This window comes from Calonectris borealis, chromosome 2, assembly GCF_964195595.1.
Source record: "Calonectris borealis chromosome 2, bCalBor7.hap1.2, whole genome shotgun sequence".
Classification (NCBI taxonomy): Eukaryota; Metazoa; Chordata; class Aves; order Procellariiformes; family Procellariidae; genus Calonectris; species Calonectris borealis.
Window position 1 is genome coordinate 101,304,423 of NC_134313.1, and position 19,509 is coordinate 101,323,931.

Below are 19,509 nucleotides of genomic sequence, written 5' to 3' on the forward strand. Positions count from 1 at the left end.
GTAGAGGTCAGATTTTTGTCTAATCCTGAGACAGCAAAATCATTGCCTTGGTCTTATGGGTAGATGGATGCTTGTAATTTTATAACAAGATATTAAGCTATTCGGTTTGAAAACCAAGACTCCCTGGCATGGGTTAGAATGAAACATTTACCAGACTGGTCTGGAGTATTATAGGCATGTGCTGCTCATGTAAAGATAATGCGTACTTACTAAGAAAAGTAATAGCAAACAAGAAAAGACACTGTTAAATCCTGGTGTCGCAGCATCGAGACATGAAAGTAAAAAAAAATCTTGAGATATTCTTATTTTTCCTCCTAATTTTAATCTATAGCCAGAATTCTCATACTTTCTAATCTGCATAGCTGTATGATGTTTGCTAAATCTTATGCTCTATTTTGAAAAATTGAGGGCAAATTGAGGACTTTCAAATGACAATTACTTTTTGCCAAACATTGCCCTTTATTACTCAAGTACCTCAGTTGTGCCTAAGCATCATGGGTGTCACCATACTTAACTACTTATTTCTGGGACGGTTTGGGTGAGTTTTCTGAACATATAATGGTACACTTAAGAAAATGAGGCTAGAATCGAGACACATGGAAATTAACCTTAATTTTCTCTTCATTACAGGCATCGCTTTCACAGATTTACCGGTAAGATAAGTGCATTTTCAAACAGCTTTCCTTCGTATTATAAACAGATGTTTCAGATGTAACTTGCATTTACCTTATGCTTCTTGGAATACAATGACAAATCTTCTTAACCAATTTAATATCAGATACTTCTCACCATTTCAGTGGTGATTTATTAATTGAAGCAAAAAGTTTTTTGGTTTTGCACCGATCCTTACAGGTTGTTTTCAGGTTTTTAACACACAGTTCTAATGGAAGTTTAGCAGAAAATAATACATACAAGTAGTTATTACATACTTTGTTTGACACATGCAGGCCTTGCATCCAAAGTCAAAGCTATATTAAACACCAACACGGTGCATGTGTGTACAGCTGTGTATCCTATGCAGAAAGGCTGGCTGCCTTGACATGGTCACTGTAACTCATGCTTGATGCCTAATTTTCAAAATCTTTCTCTATACAGTTCACTCCATAAGATCAAACATATCAAAGTAATTTTTTTAAAGAAAGCTGCAGATATCTTAAGTCTTCTAGCTTTTCAGGCAATTAAATTGTTTCCTTAAAATCATTATAAATGTGTTCCCTATGCCACTGGTACAGGCATGATACTGCACTTATTTTGGTTTTTTTCTCATCCACTTCATTTCTGATTTAATCTGATTAGGGTGCAGTGTGTGATGCACTTCCATCTGGTCAGCTACTCCATTTGCTGTGGCCTTAGGAGGCAAGGACAGATATTAAGGAAAAATGAAGTCAGTAACTCAGGGCACCTCTCAGCCCCGCCACAGGGTTGGGTACTTTGTGTAGGAAGCCACTGCCACTGTCCCGGACCTGTGGGATGCCAGTGGGGCTCCTTGTAGCACACGGTACCAGCACAGGAAAACTGACACTATAATCTGAAGCTTGAAGCTGGACCCCTCCTCATTAGAATCAATTGTTTTCATCTCATTAAAAGATTTGACGCTTGTGCTTTGTTGATTAGTCTAGACTAGGTAATGCTATGAGCAAGGTTTATTTAAAAAAGGGGGCGGGGGAAGTGGAAATGGGTGCAAGATCGGCTTGGGCATGGTTTTAACAACCAGAGTATTTTTCTTTAATTTCACTGGGCTTCAGTGTTCCTACTGACCTGCATGTTGATAGCATCTTACTGATAGCTTTAATTTATTTAGCATATGGTTCTGTAGATCAGCATACCATTATACCATACTAGCATTGATTGCAATGTAAATATGATGTAGGTATATTTATAAATAAAAAAAACCCAGCAACAAAACCCCACCCACCCAAAACCCCAACTGATTGCATTGCCATTGCTGAGATGCTAGTTGCATTTAAGTAAATTACTTTAATCCCAACAGGCAGATTTTACTTTTCTCATATTTGGCATATTTCAAATTTGCATGGAGACTTAATCTCTAAGCAGAAGATGAAACTGAGACAATAAATGCTTTAAGGTCTTTTTCTAGATACAAGTCCAGGAATTCACAAGAACTTCAATGCACTGTTACAGTTCTTTTTAGGCACTACACTTGGACTTTGAGGCTAATGAGTTCTCTATCCTGTCAGTTCTTACCACTAAAATTCAGCGATGTTTTAAGTATTTCACCCCAAAAGGAAAATGGCCCACTTTGTAAGTTTAATTTTTGTTCTCTCTTTAAAAGCAACTTTAATCCTGGTCTTTAAAAATCATTAAAAAATTAGTATTTAATATTTTGTAAAATTGAAACCAAAAGTTGTAAACTTTAGCACAGTTTAAAAAGTGCATTTTCTGACTAGAAAGAGAATGATCAGTAAGGCTTTCTTATTTCAAAATAAAAAAATTATGACCACTGGGAATAAAATTAATCAGTCATTGTATTGCTGGATTGGTAGAAGTTGCTTTAACTGCTGGACAGATGATCCAGAGGTACTTGCTTCTTCACACTACTAGTAGCAGTGGGGATATTACTACAGAGATGGAAAAAAAAAAGTAAGTGGGGAATTTAGAGTAAGAGGAGAAAACTAATTTAAAAATTTCTTGCAGCCAAACTTGTACCCTACAGTAGGGCTTCAAACACCAGGAGAGGTTGTGGATGCTAATTTTGGACAACACCCATTTGTATTTGATATTGAAGACTATATGCGAGAATGGAGAACCAAAATTCAAGCACAGATTGACAGATTTCCAATAGGAGATCGGGAAGGAGAGTGGCAAACAATGATTCAGAAGTAAGACTTTTAATATTGTTCATTTAAAAAAAAAAGTTAATAATTGCATGATTTCAGAGATGTTTAAACATTGTACCTATTGTCTTGTGCAAAAAATTACAGATAATAGTAAAAACTAGCACAAACAGTTTTGTTAACATAACAAGTTTGATAAACGTATAAAATTGAGCATGAACAGATGTTTGGGCAAGAGTTATCTACATCATTAATGATGAGTGTAAGCCGTCCATTCCGATTTGACCTATCTAATGTGGATTGGGGAGTTTAGAAAAATTGCCATGGTTGTAATGGGCGGTTTCAATACTTGGGGCTCTGCAGATTTCCGTTCGCGTTTTCAGACTTGGGCGTGCCAGGTTAAGTTGTGGCTCGTTAGTGTCTCACTTGGAAAAATGGTGGTTGAGGCGTTGCATTTTTTATTTCTTCAGTGAAAACAAAAAATTAGCATGTAGAAATTTCCACTTCAGTGTATGTAATGAGCAAAAAAAGAAACTTAATTAGCAGGTAATATTTTAATTGAGTCTACCTTTGGGTGATGAATCATTTTTATTAAAATTCATCATAATAAAATGATATATTGATTTTTTAATTGTTTTTATGTGCAGTGTTTTGGAGAAGATGCTGGCTCTTAACTGAATTACTTTTGCCTGACTTGTACAGAAATTTCTGAATATCAAGTAGAATTCTTTAATTCAGTCTGTTTTTTTCAGAAGTTTTTGGTTTCTTACCTGTATTTAATGAGTGTTTCTGGGTTTTGTTTTTGTTTATTTTCAGAATGGTATCATCTTACTTAGTTCACCATGGATACTGTGCAACAGCAGAGGCATTCGCCAGATCCACAGACCAGACTGTGCTAGAAGAATTAGCTTCCATTAAAAATAGACAAAGTAAGGCTGGAAAGCATGTTACATCCTTTTTTTCCTCCCTTAAACAAATACTACATAAAACTTTCTCTTAAGCATCATTGTAGAATTTCCTTTCAACACTACTCCATAGTACAGTTCGTTGCTGTCATGTAAAGTTACATACGTAAGAACAGCTGGTCAAGATGAACTTCCGCACTAACACTTTGGAACTTGTTTGGTGTAGCGGAATGCGGTAAATTGCCTGTTGTCTTTCTCTTGAGTGGAAAATTGTGATCTGTCTTAAACAAATGTGTGTAATGTCTCTAAACGAGTGTTTGTGAGAGCTAATGATCAGTCACAAACAGGAATATAAAACTTAGTCTTGACAAACATTTAGACTTTTAACTGTGAAAAGGGGCAGAATTTGGAGAATGCTTTGTAAGTTAAATCAAATTTGAGTTTTCCTGCTTACAGATGTGAGGGGGAAGAGGACAAGGAGAACTAACAGCAGTTCAGTTCTAACTTGTTGTGGCAGTGCTGTTTGGCAGCCTGATTAAACAGTGCCTTCCCCCTTCATTTAAATCCCTGCTGTATGACCACAAGCATTTGTGTGACTGCATGACATACCACATGGGGAAACTGCTCTGGTTGAAAAATAACCCATTCGTTGGGCTGTTTTTCATTTGGATCAATTTCTCTGTTGGTGGATAGAGCTGTGAGGCTGTTTGCGACTTGTGCCCGGTTACAGCAACAGAAGCATCAACTAAAGCAGGGACTGTTGTGGAAAGGTTTAGTCAACTGTAACCTGACTGGAAGTACATGTTGTAGGTGAGAGAGACTAAATTTTGTTTTCCTTAGTCAAAATTGAACCTGTGGGAGCGGGATGCAATTTGGATGTTCTTGGGTGACGATAGTTTGGTATGTGCTTATTTATAAAGGTGTGAAAATGAGAACTAAACTGCAGAAGAGTGTCTGCAACCTTAATCTAGCTCGAAATGTGCAATCTGAGTACAAAGCAGTTGTATGCTGGCAATAAATACAAATACTGAGTACTCATTTAGGTATATGTAGGTGGAGTGCAGTTCTTAAATTTTCCTATTGAACATTTTAAGGAAGCATGATCTTTCTTTATTTTTTTCTAAGAGGAAAAAACCTTGTTGATTGATGGTTGCAGTGTCTTTTAATCGTTAATTTACATGTATTAATCCGTAAGCTGTCCATTTAACTGATGTTGGTTTTGGTGAACAGAAATTCAGAAATTGGTTTTGGCAGGATGAATGGAGAACCCATTGAAACAACATAACAGCTGTATCCAAGTTTACTAGAAAAAAATCCTAATCTCTTATTTGTTTTTTGGTGAACAGGAATTCAGAAATTGGTTTTAGCAGGAAGAATGGGAGAAGCCATTGAAACAACACAACAGTTGTATCCAAGTTTACTAGAAAGAAATCCTAATCTCTTATTTGCATTAAAGTGAGTCTTCAAATTATACAGATGTGTGTTTATAGATGGCACAGTACCTTCTGAGACAAGACAGTTACTCATTTAAAGCTTTCACAGAAATTTAAACAAAGTTAAGCAGCATTTTTTAGAAAATGTGTGTAGTTCACTTTTTTATGCTATATTATTTGCTACATGTTTAACTAGGTTTTGTCATCAAGGTCCTGTTTTGCAGCATAATTCACATCTCACTGTAGACTTGTTCTCTAGAACTAAGTTTTGTATTTTTTTAAATCAATTTTAATCAGTTTGGGTGTCAAGTAAAACTTCAAATGTAATCTGATACAGTATCATATTCAAGAAGGTTAAGAGTCGTGTTGGCATAAGTTGGTCTGTTCCTCCAAATGGGTGACTGACTTAAAAGACCAGTTTAAATGAGCTGCTTCACTCCATGTCACTTTACTAGAAACCTCTTGCTAATACTGTGGAAATTCTGTAATCCCAAAGAGTTCTCTTGGCTTCCCAGGCACACAGTAGTCACCTTCATTCTGGCATTTTTACTTGCCAGCTGCGCTGATCCTCCAGAATTTTGTATCACGTTGTAGTGTTTGAATGCGGAAAAAAATCTGTTATCTCCTATAAGAACAAAGCACTTCAATTTTTATGTTCAGTTAAGTAACTTGGAATGTGTTTGAAGTCTGTCAAGCTCAAGTGCTGAACAGAATTCACGTGATAGTACTGCAGACTTATTACAGAATTCACAAAATGCAAACATTTTGATGAAAGACTTCACTCGATAACGTCAACTGTATGTTATCTTTTTTCTCAATCTGTCTGTCTAAATTTTGCCTGTGCTATTGAGGCTATCCAGGCCTAAAACATAAAGCAGTAGTTCTGAGCTTCCTTAGAGTCCATAGTAAAACCTCCTTGTCTAAAATAAAATTGACAAAGAGCAACAGTCTCTAAAGGGAAGGTTTGTATATGAGCTTGCTTTTCAAACTGTTTTCTAGTGCAAATGTTTAATGTTAAGAGTTACCGTTTAATGCTTACTGTTCCAGACAGTCAAACTATGTTCTCATTTACTTTGAGAGAAATGACAGACATGACAACGTAACGACATACCCTTCTCAAGAAATAACCTTGCCCCTGCCAATAAAGCAAAACCATTAAAACAAGAAAATATAGTTTAGTTCTCTAAACTTTGAGGACTTATTGACAAAGTCTGTCCTGGAAGGGTAATATTCCTCTTCTCCTCCCTCACGAATTTTGTAATTGTGTATTTTTGGCTGAATACTCCAAAGCTTATTGATGATTGGGTTACTGACATCCAGCATTTTCTTGAGTCAGACTTCTTGTATATTTAACACTAAAATTAACTCGTTGCTGTCGTTGGTAAATTGAAATGTGTAAATTGTTTTATTAGCTTAACTTTTTTGCCTTTTGTTTAGGGTGCGCCAGTTTATAGAGATGGTGAATGGTACAGACAGTGAAGTGCGGTGTTTGGGAGGCCACAGTCCAAAATCTCAAGATAGTTACCCTGTTAGCCCACGATCATTCAGTAGTCCTAGCATGAGTCCCAGCCATGGAATGAATATTCACAATTTGGCAACAGGCAAAGGGAGCAGCACACACTTTTCTGGTAAGTTGATGTGGAGGATATACCATATAGATTTGGATATACCACACCATGTAGACTTTTTTTACATTTATGTATTGGGAAAAGTTACAAATACTCGCAGACTGACAATTTGTTTTATTTAAAAGTTGATACTGGATGCTTTGTAAAAAAGTATAGTTTTAACGATAAAAATACATGATTCTCAGTCACTGGGGAAATGGAAAGTGTAGAAATAGAATCAAATCTTCTTTGCATGTGCCCTTGGTTTTACTAAGGGTTTGCAAAGTAGGTTGCCACTGATTTCTAAGAAATGCTTGCTTCCGGGAGATGGAAGGGTTCTGACACAAATTTCTGTTGTCCTTTCGGTGCTAATTTATGGCTTGGGCAAGGTGGTTTAAATCCAGTAAGTGGTGTATACGATCCATTTCCTATGGTGTTTATGGAGTAGTAGGAACAGCTGCTCTTGTGTAGGAAATACCAGAAGCTAGGTGGTGGACTTAAGTAAAAGACTTTCTGCTGGCAGCCAAATTTCAGTCTGCACAGTTGAAACAGTTCTGAGAGCATCTAGGTGGTGGTAAAGCTTCAGTGGGAAGCCACGAGTGTTCAGAGCAGCCCCGTGCCTATGGGGGGGATCCCTGTGCCTTCCGAAGCACCCCTGCGGAGAAGTTGGGCATGTTAAAATGGTACGTTATTGTGTCATCTTTGAACCCAAGACTCTTACGGTAGCAGAGGCCATCAGCTTTCACTTCTGCTTCATTCTTAAATCCAAACTGGAGCTGATTGGGGACCTTTTTTTTTTTCTTTTTTCTCTCAGTGGGATTGAGTAGGAAGCCAGTGTGGCCTGACCACCAGAATACTTGCTGCCCTTGGAAAGGCAGCAGCTTCGCTTTTCTTCCTTCTGTGTCGAGACAGTGCTATCACGTGTGGGAGTGGAGGTCCACTCAGATTTTCTGTTTGTTCTTCCGGTGGTTATTGGGATGTATTGTAGGAAGTACCTCTAACTTTCTAATTTTGAAAATAGAGGCACCACTTAATAAGCAAGTTGATGAATGTATTATTAGAATGGCGGTTTGGGATTTCCTGAATGGCGGCAACTGTATTGTTTATAATAAGCCCTTTCCTGTGACCTGTTTCTATATTAGAAGATATGAGGGAGCTCCAGCTTTTGGGCTTGATAGAACTGGCAATTATATGTTTGCTTCAAATCGTAGGTTTTTTATTATATTTTGGAAGGGTAAGAAGAGATTTTAGCCAGACATCATAATTTCACAGCATGGTGTAATTTTATTTAGCAAAGCACAATATTAACAGTTAAAATAATTATATGGGGAAGGAGGGAGGTTGTATTTAAGTGTAGCAATATGTAAAGTATTTTCAGTGCTGAATTTTACTGCATGTTTATCAAGAGAATTATGTGATTAAGAATTAGTAAGATGCATGTCTGCTTCCATTCATAATGATAACAGTGGCCTAGAAAAGATTTTCAGATCTTTCAGAAACAATGTATCAGTTCTAAAAAATTATTCTAAGCTGATGCAGTTTTCTGGTTTACTGGTGTATAAGTACAACTGAAAAACCTTCTCATGTGTGTGTTAGTATTTGTTAAATAATGCTTAACTTCTGCACTGTAGAAGCCTTAGAGGTTCAAATACCTGAAACATGGAGGCTAAGTATTTGGGTTTATTTGTCTGGCAAATCCAGCGTTTACTGACCAGGAACAATTGAGCTATACTTATTTCACTTGTATAAATCGGTACTTACAAATAAATTTGTAGATGATTACAATTATTAAAACTTTCTTTCAGGGTTTGAAAGTAGTTGCAGTAATGGAGTAATATCAAATAAAGCGCATCAATCTTACTGTCACAGTAAACACATGACCACCAGCTTGAATGTACCAGAGCTCAACAACATAAATGTATCAAGATCACAGCAGGTTAACAGCTATTCCAGGTGAATAAACTTCAGATGCTTCTAACTTACACTAAGGCTTGTGTTGTCCACGTGCTTGTATTGCAGAGAAGAGTTTTCAGTGGGTTGTGATGTGATTTTTTTTCAAGGACAGTTAAAACATGTAGTGTAAGGGGCCAACAGCCTGTGATCACTCTAGTGCGCTGTGGTTTTGGTTTAACTTCTCAAGCTCAACAGAATGATTTCTCCTGTTTGGTTAAAGAAATGCAATGGTCAAAAACAAATTACCTTGCTTATAGCTATTTATGGTCAGTTTTGAAGTTGTAGAGTGAAGATTAACTAGCTCTCTGGCACTTGGGATTTTAATTCAAGCCACTGACATTGATTTAAGCTTATTGCATGTAGGTAATGAAAAGTTTTCCAGATACTCTCCATTTGTGGCAGTATCTGCAAAGTAAACACAATTGAGATGCATATGAAATGTGGACTCCCTTCCGTTGCATACACAAGAATTGTTTGCCTACTCCAATCACTGTCACTTGCGCAAACACATTCAATTCAGAGAATGAAAATAGAAGTATTAACCGGGGTTAATATGGTTATTCATAACCAGTAATATTAAGATCTGGGTTACACAGATGCAGCAGAACCTAATTTAATGTGAAATACAACAGTACTCGGCCACATTGTCCGAGATGGATTCCCAAAACTATGATGTGATGATGTGGTGGTGATAACAAAGAGTATTTCAGTTGGATAGTGATGATTGGGGGGAAAAAAGTAAGAGTAACAATTTACTTTTTAACTTCATGATTTGTATTTGCATCAGCAATTGCCTTTGCCAAAAAGCCTGGCAGTGTCCAGGCAACTTCGAGATTTTTCTCGAAGGAGGAAGACAGTTCCTTGGCTGCAGTGTTGCCCAGTTAGAGAGGCCTTTTGGTTTCCTTCCTCAAAGGAAGCTGAGTATTTATGGTTGCTTAGAAGCAAGATACTAAACTTTTAAATTGAATCTTTTTGGTCTTGAGAGAGGTTTTAGGCTGTCATTCTCCATGATGAAATAAAACAGATTAGGGTGTAACTGTCAGCAAAGCGCAGTCCCCAGAGCCATGCTGGCGTTTTCTAAAAGTGCTTCTGTGACCTGCTGCGAGCAAAGTGTGGTGGAGTGTTGTATGCTCTGGATTTGCCTCTGAGTATCTCTTCAGTGTCTTGGTTTACTCAGTATTTGCTTTGGGTTTTTCTTCTTTTTCCCTGTCATTCCACTGAGAGTAAATGAGAGATCAAGGCTTTTTTGAAAAAATTATTTACCTAAATATGATATTCTCAAAGTAGGCTGTATATTAAGTTAACTGTGTCTTTAAAAAAAAAGAAGTGGGAATAGTATATTTTCTCAATGCATTTTCTCCAGCTCTGTGTATGTACAGATATATAAAGAAGGTAAGAACTTTTGGTGTGTATTTAGAAAGTGTTATACTACTTACTCCTGAATAATGGTGGACACGTTTAATTTTTCAGCATCTGAAAATGTTACTTTACTGAATGCTAATGTTAGTTGAGAGAGCGTTAAAATTTCCCTGGTGCTCTGGTATCACCAGTTGCTATGGAAAAACCTGTGGTCTAACTTGGCAATATTTAAAAGCAGCTTTTCAGTAGCCAAGATGAGGAAGTACTGTGCTGAAGTTGTGAAGAAGATAACCCTAAGTACTTTCATATGAGTAAAACTTTTATTTGTTACTCTCTTTTCAGCAATGATGTAGACATGGAAACAGATCACTACTCCAATGGGGTTGCAGAGACTTCATCCAATGGCTTCCTAAATGGTAGTTCTAAACATGATCACGAAATGGAAGAATGTGACACAGAAATGGGTCTGCAGTGATATTTCTTACATTTTTATTAAGTGATGGCAACAAGGTTATGTTTTTACTTGCAATGCTTCCCAACTTGAAAATTAGGGATATTTGCTCAAATCTTTTTTTTGTTTGTTTGTTTGTTTTGCTGTTGTTAGATGCAAATCTTATAACCACTGATTTAGGTGGTCCAATGTCAGTGTGAGAACAGGGGAAATTGGTAACTCATGGATATTGAAACTAGCATCAATTTCTAAGGAAGTACCTTTGAGAAGAAACATCCTATTGTGTAGCACGCCTGGGTTAGGGTTGGCAGATTGCTTCTCCCTCTTCCCCGAGTCCTCTTACCACTTATGGTTCTCATGGCATTTTTGCACTCGACAGTAAGAGTAGAAATTCCAAATCACTTGTATTGAAGAATGCAAAATGCTAATATTAAATGCACAAGAAAAGAACTATATTTGGGAACTGAGATTAAAAAAAAAAGTTTTCCACCAAAAAAAATCCTGTTTTACATAGTTGTCTAAAAAATAACTTTGTTTTACTTAACCTGCTTTATACTCAGTCATACCTGTTGACGTTAGTAACAAACGAGTATTTAAATACCCTCTGATTGCCAGCACACCGTATAAAGATACCATTTATTCTGTCAGTTACGGTGCTAACTGTCCCTGTCCAGTAAAGGCAGTCATATCACTTAAGTGTATGCAGGCTGGAGCTTAGACAAGGGTTGCTATTGCTGGCCGTGTCTGAAGAAAGGGAGGAATCCAGCCCAGCCATTTCTGCAGTTGCGGAACTGTCTTCTCAAACAATTGATTTAACCAGACATTAATTAATAGGTAGTTTAAATGAAATGTGAAACTCATCATCGCTGATGACATCGCTGACATAGCTGGTAAACTTTCAGAATGCAGTGGTACTTAGAGATGCCTACGAACGCTTCACAGTTCTGAGGGCGTGTGCTGCTGCTGATCAGGCAGCTTTGCTGGTAAATACTAGGTAACTGTTGAAAGGCAAATACAATTCTGTTACAGCTCTGGAGGGGGGAGATGCAAATTTCCAGGCTGTTTCTCTGCATTATGCTCTGAAACTGGATAACAACAAGGCGTCATTTCTGTGACAGAAAAAACAAAACACTTCTTTACTCTCTTGCAGCCTTTTCCACAGAGGCTTGCTGTGACAGACATGAAGCAGCTGCACAGGGCGCAGAGTTGTTTTGGGTTTTTTTTAACGTAGTTGTTTTCTGCCTTTGGAAAGTGATGTCCTAGACTGGGCTGCAGCTAGCAACGAACAACAGTGCTTGAAGACTTGTGGTGCTTCACCTTTGTAAAAAAGAAATGTGGCTCCTCAACCTACATTGTTTATTCCCCACAGTTTGAGTTTGGTGGTTTTTTTGGTGGTTTTCTGCTTTTTGAAATATGTATATATTCTCCTTAGAGCTGTGTATGTAATGTTAAGTAGGCAGATTTTTTCCCGGAGGTGATATGCTCACATCTTAAAAAAAAAAAAAAAAAAAGTGAACTGGCCACTTACAAATCCTTGTTTGAAATAGTGGTCAAAATACATCACTAGATAGCAATGTTAAAATCAGAAAGAAGAATGGTTTCATAATTAAAATGTTCAAAACTTGATTCCATTAATGAAAAAAGGCAAGGAATAGACAAATGTTTTTGGTTTTTTTTTTTTCCACCAGTTGCTTTAGTTGTAAATTTAAAAAAAGCAGAACTTTCAGAGAAGCCAAGGGTTGATTTACGATTTTGGTTTGTAGTCTAGTTATTTTGCAATGGTTGATTTTAAACTAAACAGCATGTGTAGACAGCCTTTGCCATTAGTTACCTAAGTCTCTCAATGCTCGTAAAGGAGCAATTCAAGAGCGCTCGGTGTAGGAGTACGTTATGCCAAGGTCTCTGGCCCGATGCGCTTTCTCTCTGAGAAGGCAGATGTCTTTTGAGTGAAATCAGTGCAGATTCTCTAGATCCATAGACTGTTATTGTCAGCTCTGTTAGTGGTGATGATGACGGTATCATTTTTGCAGAAGTAGATTCAAGTCAGTTAAGACGTCAGCTATGTGGTGGCAGCCAAGCGGCTATTGAAAGGATGATCCATTTTGGAAGAGAATTGCAAGCAATGAGTGAGCAACTAAGAAGAGAATGTGGCAAAAACACAGCGAATAAGAAAATGCTCAAGGTATGTTTAATCTGGAAATTGTGGTGTTAAGGTGAATAACTGTACGGCCCAGCATAAACTTTCCACAGCATGCGGCATTGCAATACTGTTCTGCTTTAACTTCTGTGATTTTTCTTTTGTTTGTTTGAGAGCAGTATTCTATTCAGCTGTGGTGTAGCACTGTCTCCTGTCTTGTCTGTGTAGCACATTCACAGGGAAGATAATTTCATACTGTAATACAATTAAAACCAGAGAAGAATTTAGCACTTCCCTCTATCTCATTTCTGACCATGTAGCTTGGCCTCTTGAATCAAAGTGCCGTTTTCAGCTCTAATGATAAATGAACCGCCAGAAAGAGGATTGATACAGATGCCTGAAATCGGCTCTCTTTGTTACTCTGTGTGTTAATTGGTTTACCTTGATTTGCGACTGCTCTGGAAAAGAATTCCCCCGCCAAAGACTGGCTGCGTGCAATTTTCAGTCTGTTTTCTCTTTCCCCATCACTTACTAAAATCCTGTTAACTTTTGTCTTTCTGTGGGGAAAAACACTGCTTGCTCAAAATGGAGCAAGTCCTCCATTAAGGAAAGTTACAATTTCTTTTTATCCTTTCATATTGATGAAGGACACTGACAAGCACCTTTGTGATTCTGAATCCAAATAGGTGAAGAAAATAGCCCTCGTTTTCACTAGTAGAGTATAGCTGTCAGATGTAATACAAGTCATCTTTCCGCAGGATGCATTCAGTTTACTTGCGTATTCAGACCCCTGGAGCAGCCCTGTAGGGAAGCAGCTTGACCCGATACAAAGAGAACCTGTGTGCTCTGTACTGAATAGTGCAATACTAGGTAAGTAAGGCCCGGTGGTTTTCACGCGTGGCACAGCATGCCTTCCGTGCCAGACAGGTAGCACTGCTGCTCGCAGGCGTTGTTGCTGGACTCAGTCGTGGGCTGGCTGAGGGATTAACGAAGCATAGCAGTGTTCTGGTATGCTCTTTCAGTAAGAGAGAGGGGTAGTTTTCGGGGCATATTAGTGTAACAGATGTAATTGTTGTCGTGGTGGTGGTGGTGTTCAAAGCAAAAGTGGGCCTGCTCAATAATGGTGCTATGCAGGGAATTTGAAAATGTCCCTTTGTTGCTCCTGCTCTGTCTTGCTGCAAGAGCAAACTTTGCAAGTAAACACGAATTTTGAAATGAATGACTTAAGCAAGCTTAAAAGGCAAGTTTTCAGTGCATTACTATGAAATTAATGGGGTATTTTAAGTGCCACTGTGATTCTTTTTCAGAGACTCACAATCTGCCAAAGCAACCACCGCTTGCCCTAGCAATGGGACAAGCGTCACAGTGTCTGGGATTGATGGCTCGATCAGGAATTGGATCCTGCGCATTCGCCACAGTGGAAGACTACCTACACTAGCTATGCATCTGAAGGTCTGAAAGGTGGTGTGGCATACTCAACATGGAAAGTAGACCAGCTCTGCTGACTGGAATTTGGAATTTTAATTATGTACTAAGGACAAGTCTGTCGCTTTATGTTGCTTCCTAGTTTACAGCATGATGCAAATGATTTCTAACTTAGTGTTAGGAGAAAATTTCCATCTTTAAACCTCTTAGACAACTAAGAGTTGAAAGTATCACTGATAATGCCAGACATGCAAATTGACAAGTATCAATCCTTTAAACGATTGTCCAAAACAAACCAAAAATCCTGCTACCTTGTGGTGGGACGGAAGACTAGAAAAGATGGATGTATTAGCATGTGGGTGATGTAAACGTCAAGCAGGATGACTTGCCAACCTCCACCCCCATTGTTACATAGTTCAATCAGTGTAATTTGCAAAATGCATAAACACCTGATGGTTTGGATATATAGTGTTGATGGGAAGAAATGATATTTTTTAATGTGTACTGTAAAACTTGAATTACTCAGGAGCTGAGTGAATATGTTTGTTGCTACTTACAATCCCAACCTGTTGATCTTAGTAGTTTTTTGTTTTAACATGGTCTTTTCAACTTTGTTTCCTTGTTTAACTACGGACAGCTTCTGTTGTGTAGACTCACCAGTTTAACTGTTGTATTATAACAGTATTACATGTCAACACAGTGTGGTTATGACCTATTTATATAAAAACCAAATATTTAGTCAATTTACAGTCTTAATTTAATCTTTGTACACCTTGCATTTTTAAAGTGCTTAAATAGTACTATATTGCAATAAAATGTAGTGATATCATAATTAACCAGCCATTAAAAACTTACTTCTACATACACGGTAGCATGGACTCGTATGCTACGTTTTCTTGGTTCTAGAGTTCCATCCTAGAACAGTGGTTCTCACATAAACCCACGAATGCAGAACAGCGGCTCAATGGTCAAACTGGGGGTGCCACTTCCCGGCATCAGAGCGCAGCAGCGGTTGGGCTGTCAGAAGTTAAAGGTTTAACTGTGTTCTTGCCATGAAGCAAGTCTAGCTAGCAGGGCAAAGTCAAGGTGCCAATGGAAGCTTATTCGGTACTCCCTGAAGTGAAGATGGGGGGAAAAAACCTTATTCCTTGAAAGTAATCATCAGTCTGGACAGTAGTGTCCCTGCTTTGTGAACTGACTTAACAATTCTGGTATTAGGATACAGCCTCTCTTTAGCGATGCAAATAACTGAGAAAGCAGGAATAGTTGAGTGTTGTAAGAAACACAGCATCCAGAACAGTGAGTACAACATTGTTCATCTTTATTCTCTGCAGAGGAGCTGCCTCATGGAGTAGCACCAGCTCTACAAGCCTGCTCATAACACCAGCTGTTCTGTCATGGCCCTGGCCCAGCTGCTTCTTGCCTTCCCTGACCACCCCTGCAAGGGGGAGGGAAGAGAACAGGGAAGTCAGTTCAGGCACAGCTTTGTGAAGGTTAGTGCTTTCTGGTGGCTGGAGCTGAAAGCAGAGTGATGATGAAGTGGGGAAAAAACATCTTTGTTGTGTCAAGAGACTAACTTTCAGTAAAAGTCTTTAGTAGCATCTTGTGAAAAAGCTGTCTTCATACTCTATTCTTAATCTGTGTTGAGAGCCAGCGTTTTTTAAACCTTGTTGCTCTTTGCTTTTTTTCTTGCCCTTAAAAAAAAAAAAACAAAACAAACAGAAAAGCTGTTAGTTACCATTTTCTTTGCCCATCCACTGGAGAAGCAGCAATCCATTGATTACTGCAGCATTTCAGAACAGAACAACTGACTGGAAAGCTGATAAACTTCCTATCATAGTTCACATACAACAGCTGGCTTCTGCTGCTGGAGGTACCAACTTGTGCCAATCTATCTCCTTGAGCAGGAGGGCGGGGGGGCAGCAGTGCTTTCACTTCTGAAGCACAACTGAAAAGCAGGCTGCCTGCTAAGCATCAGCAACTTTTGCCTTCGGTGTTCGTGAGCCTCACAGACTCTGCTTGTGTCACTCAGTGGCAGAGTGTGGCTACAGCCGATGCATGTGTGAGTCTGTCCCCATTCACTTCTGTAAGGTCATTTTTTTATGAGGAGAAATAGGTGCTATTTCCGTGTGCTCACACAGTTCTGGGACCTTGGCATCCCTGCTTTAAGTTTTACACATATCTGAAGTGGCTTCCAACAGCTGACAGTTTGCAGGCTGAAATAACAATTAGTAACGTATTTATTCCAACACGTAAATATGGCTCTAGGCCCAGATGCTGTTTCTTAATGTAACAAAAATGAGGTGATTTTTTTCAAGTACTGTCCTATACATCCTGCCCAGCAGAGCACTGACTACACCCGTGCAGGCTGTAGCACCCTGTTGTCCTTCCCTTACTGTTGGGTTCTTTGAGTTAGAAGGGAGCAAGATACAGCCCTCCAACATGGGAAAGTTTGCTTTTATTTTTTTAAGTAGTACCTACTTTGACTTTTTATACTCACCCCAAGATTTGTCCACAAACTGAACTGCAGCTTTTTTAACTGGGTTTTTCTTATTTTCAAGGGAAAAAAATTCATTTGCTGAAATGGAGATGAGTGTGAGTTACTAAGCTTAACACAGACAAATCTAGATGCAGACTTGCCTAAGGAAAACTGCTTACCCTGTGCCCGGTTGGTGTCTGGTCCATAGAGATGAGTGTTTAAAAAGTCTTTGGCGAGCTGTTGGTGGAGGCCTGTTAAACTCTGATCTTTTAAGCACAGAGCCGTATAGTTTCCTGTTGACCTAGTTAAATAGAGAGATTTAAATCCCTGTAGCGTAGTTACAGAACCTAGAACAATAGACTAGTCAATGCTTTGCTGCTTGAGCACAACAGCAGCCGGTGCTGGATTCTGATGCTCAGCCAACCTTTGTAGCAGTATTAAAAAGAAAAAATTGGACCAAGGCTCTCAACCTGTCATCACATGCCTTTATGTGCCCCAAGCAGTTCCTTGGGAGCCTTGAACTAGTCCTACCAGAAGCTAGTGCAATTCCTCTGTAGGGACATCAGTGCCAAACAAAAAAAGGGGAAAAAAAAGAAAAAAAGACTGAAATGCAGGAATTCAGTGCTCGGCAACCAGTCCTGTAGCAGCAAATAACAGAACGTCTACTACTGTTCTTATGACTGCCCAGTTTTCTCATAGCAGTTATATATACATAATATATAAAAATTATTTGTATTCTAGATTTTTTTATATATACGTATGTGTATATATTTTACAAGTATACTGTATCAGAACCATATTAAAGGCGCTGTTAACACATAAATAGCGCTTTCAATCAGAGGAAGAGCAGGGGGAACATCAAGCGAAGAAGAGCGCACAGCCATACAGTGACAGAACAGCTGCTGCGGAGCCCGCTCTCCAGGCAGGCAGAAGCAGCGCTGCCGCCACAGGGGACAGACACCCTGGGTCTTCTTCCCGCAGCCTACCTGGCACCCTTTCTTTGCTTGTCTGTCTTCACCTGCCTTTGGCCTTGCCTCTGCTTTGCAGCCCCACCTCCACAGCCTTCACCTGAAGTAGAAAACAGAAAAAACTTCCCAAACATTATGAATCAAGAGCTATAAGTGAAAGAGGAACAGGAATGAAACAACAATTAGGCTGTGAAAAGAAAAAATGTCTTTTGTAACAACTCCAACAAGCATTTTTCAGAAGCTGTAAGAGCTAGAAAGCCCTGCCCTCACAGAAGGGCTGTGAGAGGGAGGGGAGGAAGCACGCCTCAGGGGAGCCACCCGAAGTACCGCTAGCCAGCTTTCCCCCTCCTTAGCATCAATACCACACAACAGGATTCATCACAGGACAAAAATCCAGTGCAACACAACAGCTACGAGTAATGCACAAAGGGGAGTCCAGCCTCGGCTCCATTCTCACCATTAAATAAGTACTAGGGAGACTGAGTATTCAAAGCATCATCCTGAGCTCATCTCTTGTTCATGCCAACAGATTTTTTTAAAACAATAATAAAAGGAAGAAAAAGTAGCAGTTACACCACGCAGCTATATAATTATGTGAGGTATAGATGAGAGAATTGTTTAAAAAAAACCAAACATTTTTGTTTGTAAAGTACTTTGAAGTACAGATGAAGAGGGCTAGAAAACAGCAGTCATGGATACTCTAGATTCTTGATTTTCTAGTTCAGAATTTAAAAAAAAGTTACCTAATTTTTTACAGATGCTATTAAATCATATTATGAGATGTAAAGTATCAAGGTGATTAACAACTCTATCCAGGAATAGTCTTTATAACTTGAACAAATGCTAAGTATTAATCTCCCTCTGGTAATCCTTGCTTTTTCTATTATAACACCTGCCCATTATTTCCTTAAACACCTCGAGCTATTTTAACTGAAATCATTGTAGAGCAAACAACTTTTGTAAAAGGCACGGGAATCAGATTAAATACTTGAGATTTTTCCTCAGATATTTTTCCTTGACAACAGACCATCTGTCCAGTCCATTCAAGTTTGAGACTTTCAAAAGGTCTCCGTACCAGAGCGCTACCCCACTGCAGCTCTAGCACAGGAATGAAATCCTGAGGCACCAGGAAGAGCACCGTGCTAGCAAAACGAGCCGTAGCATACCTTGGTTAGCTGCTGCAGCCTGCCCATCGGCTCTGCGGAGTAAGGAGAAGACAACGGGTTACTCTTCCAATTCACACTCCCTTCGTTTACTGAAAGGCTGCTAAAGCTCCCGTTTCCACTCCGGCCTCCCAACGCCAGGACCCGACGGGGCCGCACCGCGCTCACCCAAACACCCACCCACCCGCCTCGCGACGCCCCCTCACCCTACGGGCGGCGCGGCGGCCAGCTCCTGCAGCACGGCCTCGGGAAGCAGCTTCCGTTTCTGCGGGGGAGAGGGCAGTTAGCGGGGCGGGGGCGCTGCCCGCCCGGCCCCGGGTGCGGACGCGGGGAGGGGGCGAAGGCCGCCGTACCTTCTGCTCCGTGAACAGCTCCTGCCGCCGCCGCCGCTTCTCCTTCAGCAGCTCCCGGTGCCTGCAGGGAGGCGGGAGGCGCCGTCAGGGCGGCCGCGCGGGGCGGGGGAACGACACGCGACGGGGAACGGCTCGCGCGCGAGTGGCCGTTAGGGTAGGTGGAGGGTGGTGTCCGTACCTCCGGGCCGCCTCCCCCACCAGCTTCCGTTCGGTCTCGGCCGCCTCCCTCGCCACGCCAAAGGTCACCTCCTCCGGGGCCTCGTCCGCCTCGTCCTCCGAGGAGGGAGGGCTGAGGAGCGCGGCGGGCGGCCCGCGCTTGCCCGCGCCCGCCGCCTTCTGCCGCCGCGCCATCGCCGTCGCCCCCGCGGCACCCGCCTGACCCCCGCCCCGGAAGCGCTCCCTGCCTTCCGCGGAGAGCCGCATGCGCCCCCCGCCGCGGGGAGCGAGCGCGGCCGCGAGCCACGCCCCCTCGCGCCCAACC

General features: G+C 40.3%; 2 protein-coding genes across 2 annotated transcripts in view; one reads left to right on the forward strand and one right to left on the reverse strand.

The window, feature by feature from the left end:
• Positions 1 to 15,594, forward strand: part of RANBP9 (RAN binding protein 9) — a 42,005-nt gene extending 26,411 nt beyond the window's left edge. Inside the window, exons 5-15 of the mRNA XM_075142792.1 lie at positions 631 to 653; positions 2,656 to 2,840; positions 3,612 to 3,724; positions 5,047 to 5,155; positions 6,571 to 6,761; positions 8,546 to 8,693; positions 10,395 to 10,516; positions 12,534 to 12,685; positions 13,399 to 13,510; positions 13,948 to 14,092; positions 15,400 to 15,594. Of these exons, the coding sequence (XP_074998893.1) occupies positions 631 to 653; positions 2,656 to 2,840; positions 3,612 to 3,724; positions 5,047 to 5,155; positions 6,571 to 6,761; positions 8,546 to 8,693; positions 10,395 to 10,516; positions 12,534 to 12,685; positions 13,399 to 13,510; positions 13,948 to 14,078 (1,286 nt within the window). The 3' untranslated portion in view covers positions 14,079 to 14,092; positions 15,400 to 15,594. The remainder of the gene's footprint in view (positions 1 to 630; positions 654 to 2,655; positions 2,841 to 3,611; positions 3,725 to 5,046; positions 5,156 to 6,570; positions 6,762 to 8,545; positions 8,694 to 10,394; positions 10,517 to 12,533; positions 12,686 to 13,398; positions 13,511 to 13,947; positions 14,093 to 15,399) is intronic.
• Positions 15,370 to 19,412, reverse strand: NOL7 (nucleolar protein 7). The gene is made up of 8 exons (XM_075142795.1): positions 19,207 to 19,412; positions 19,029 to 19,089; positions 18,882 to 18,940; positions 18,679 to 18,710; positions 17,531 to 17,612; positions 16,724 to 16,845; positions 16,566 to 16,643; positions 15,370 to 15,759 (listed from the first exon to the last, which is right to left on the reverse strand). Exons 1-8 carry the CDS (start codon positions 19,377 to 19,379, stop codon positions 15,686 to 15,688), a joined length of 681 nt encoding a protein of 226 aa, XP_074998896.1. The 5' UTR covers positions 19,380 to 19,412; the 3' UTR covers positions 15,370 to 15,685.
• Between the last annotated feature and the right edge of the window lie 97 nt (positions 19,413 to 19,509).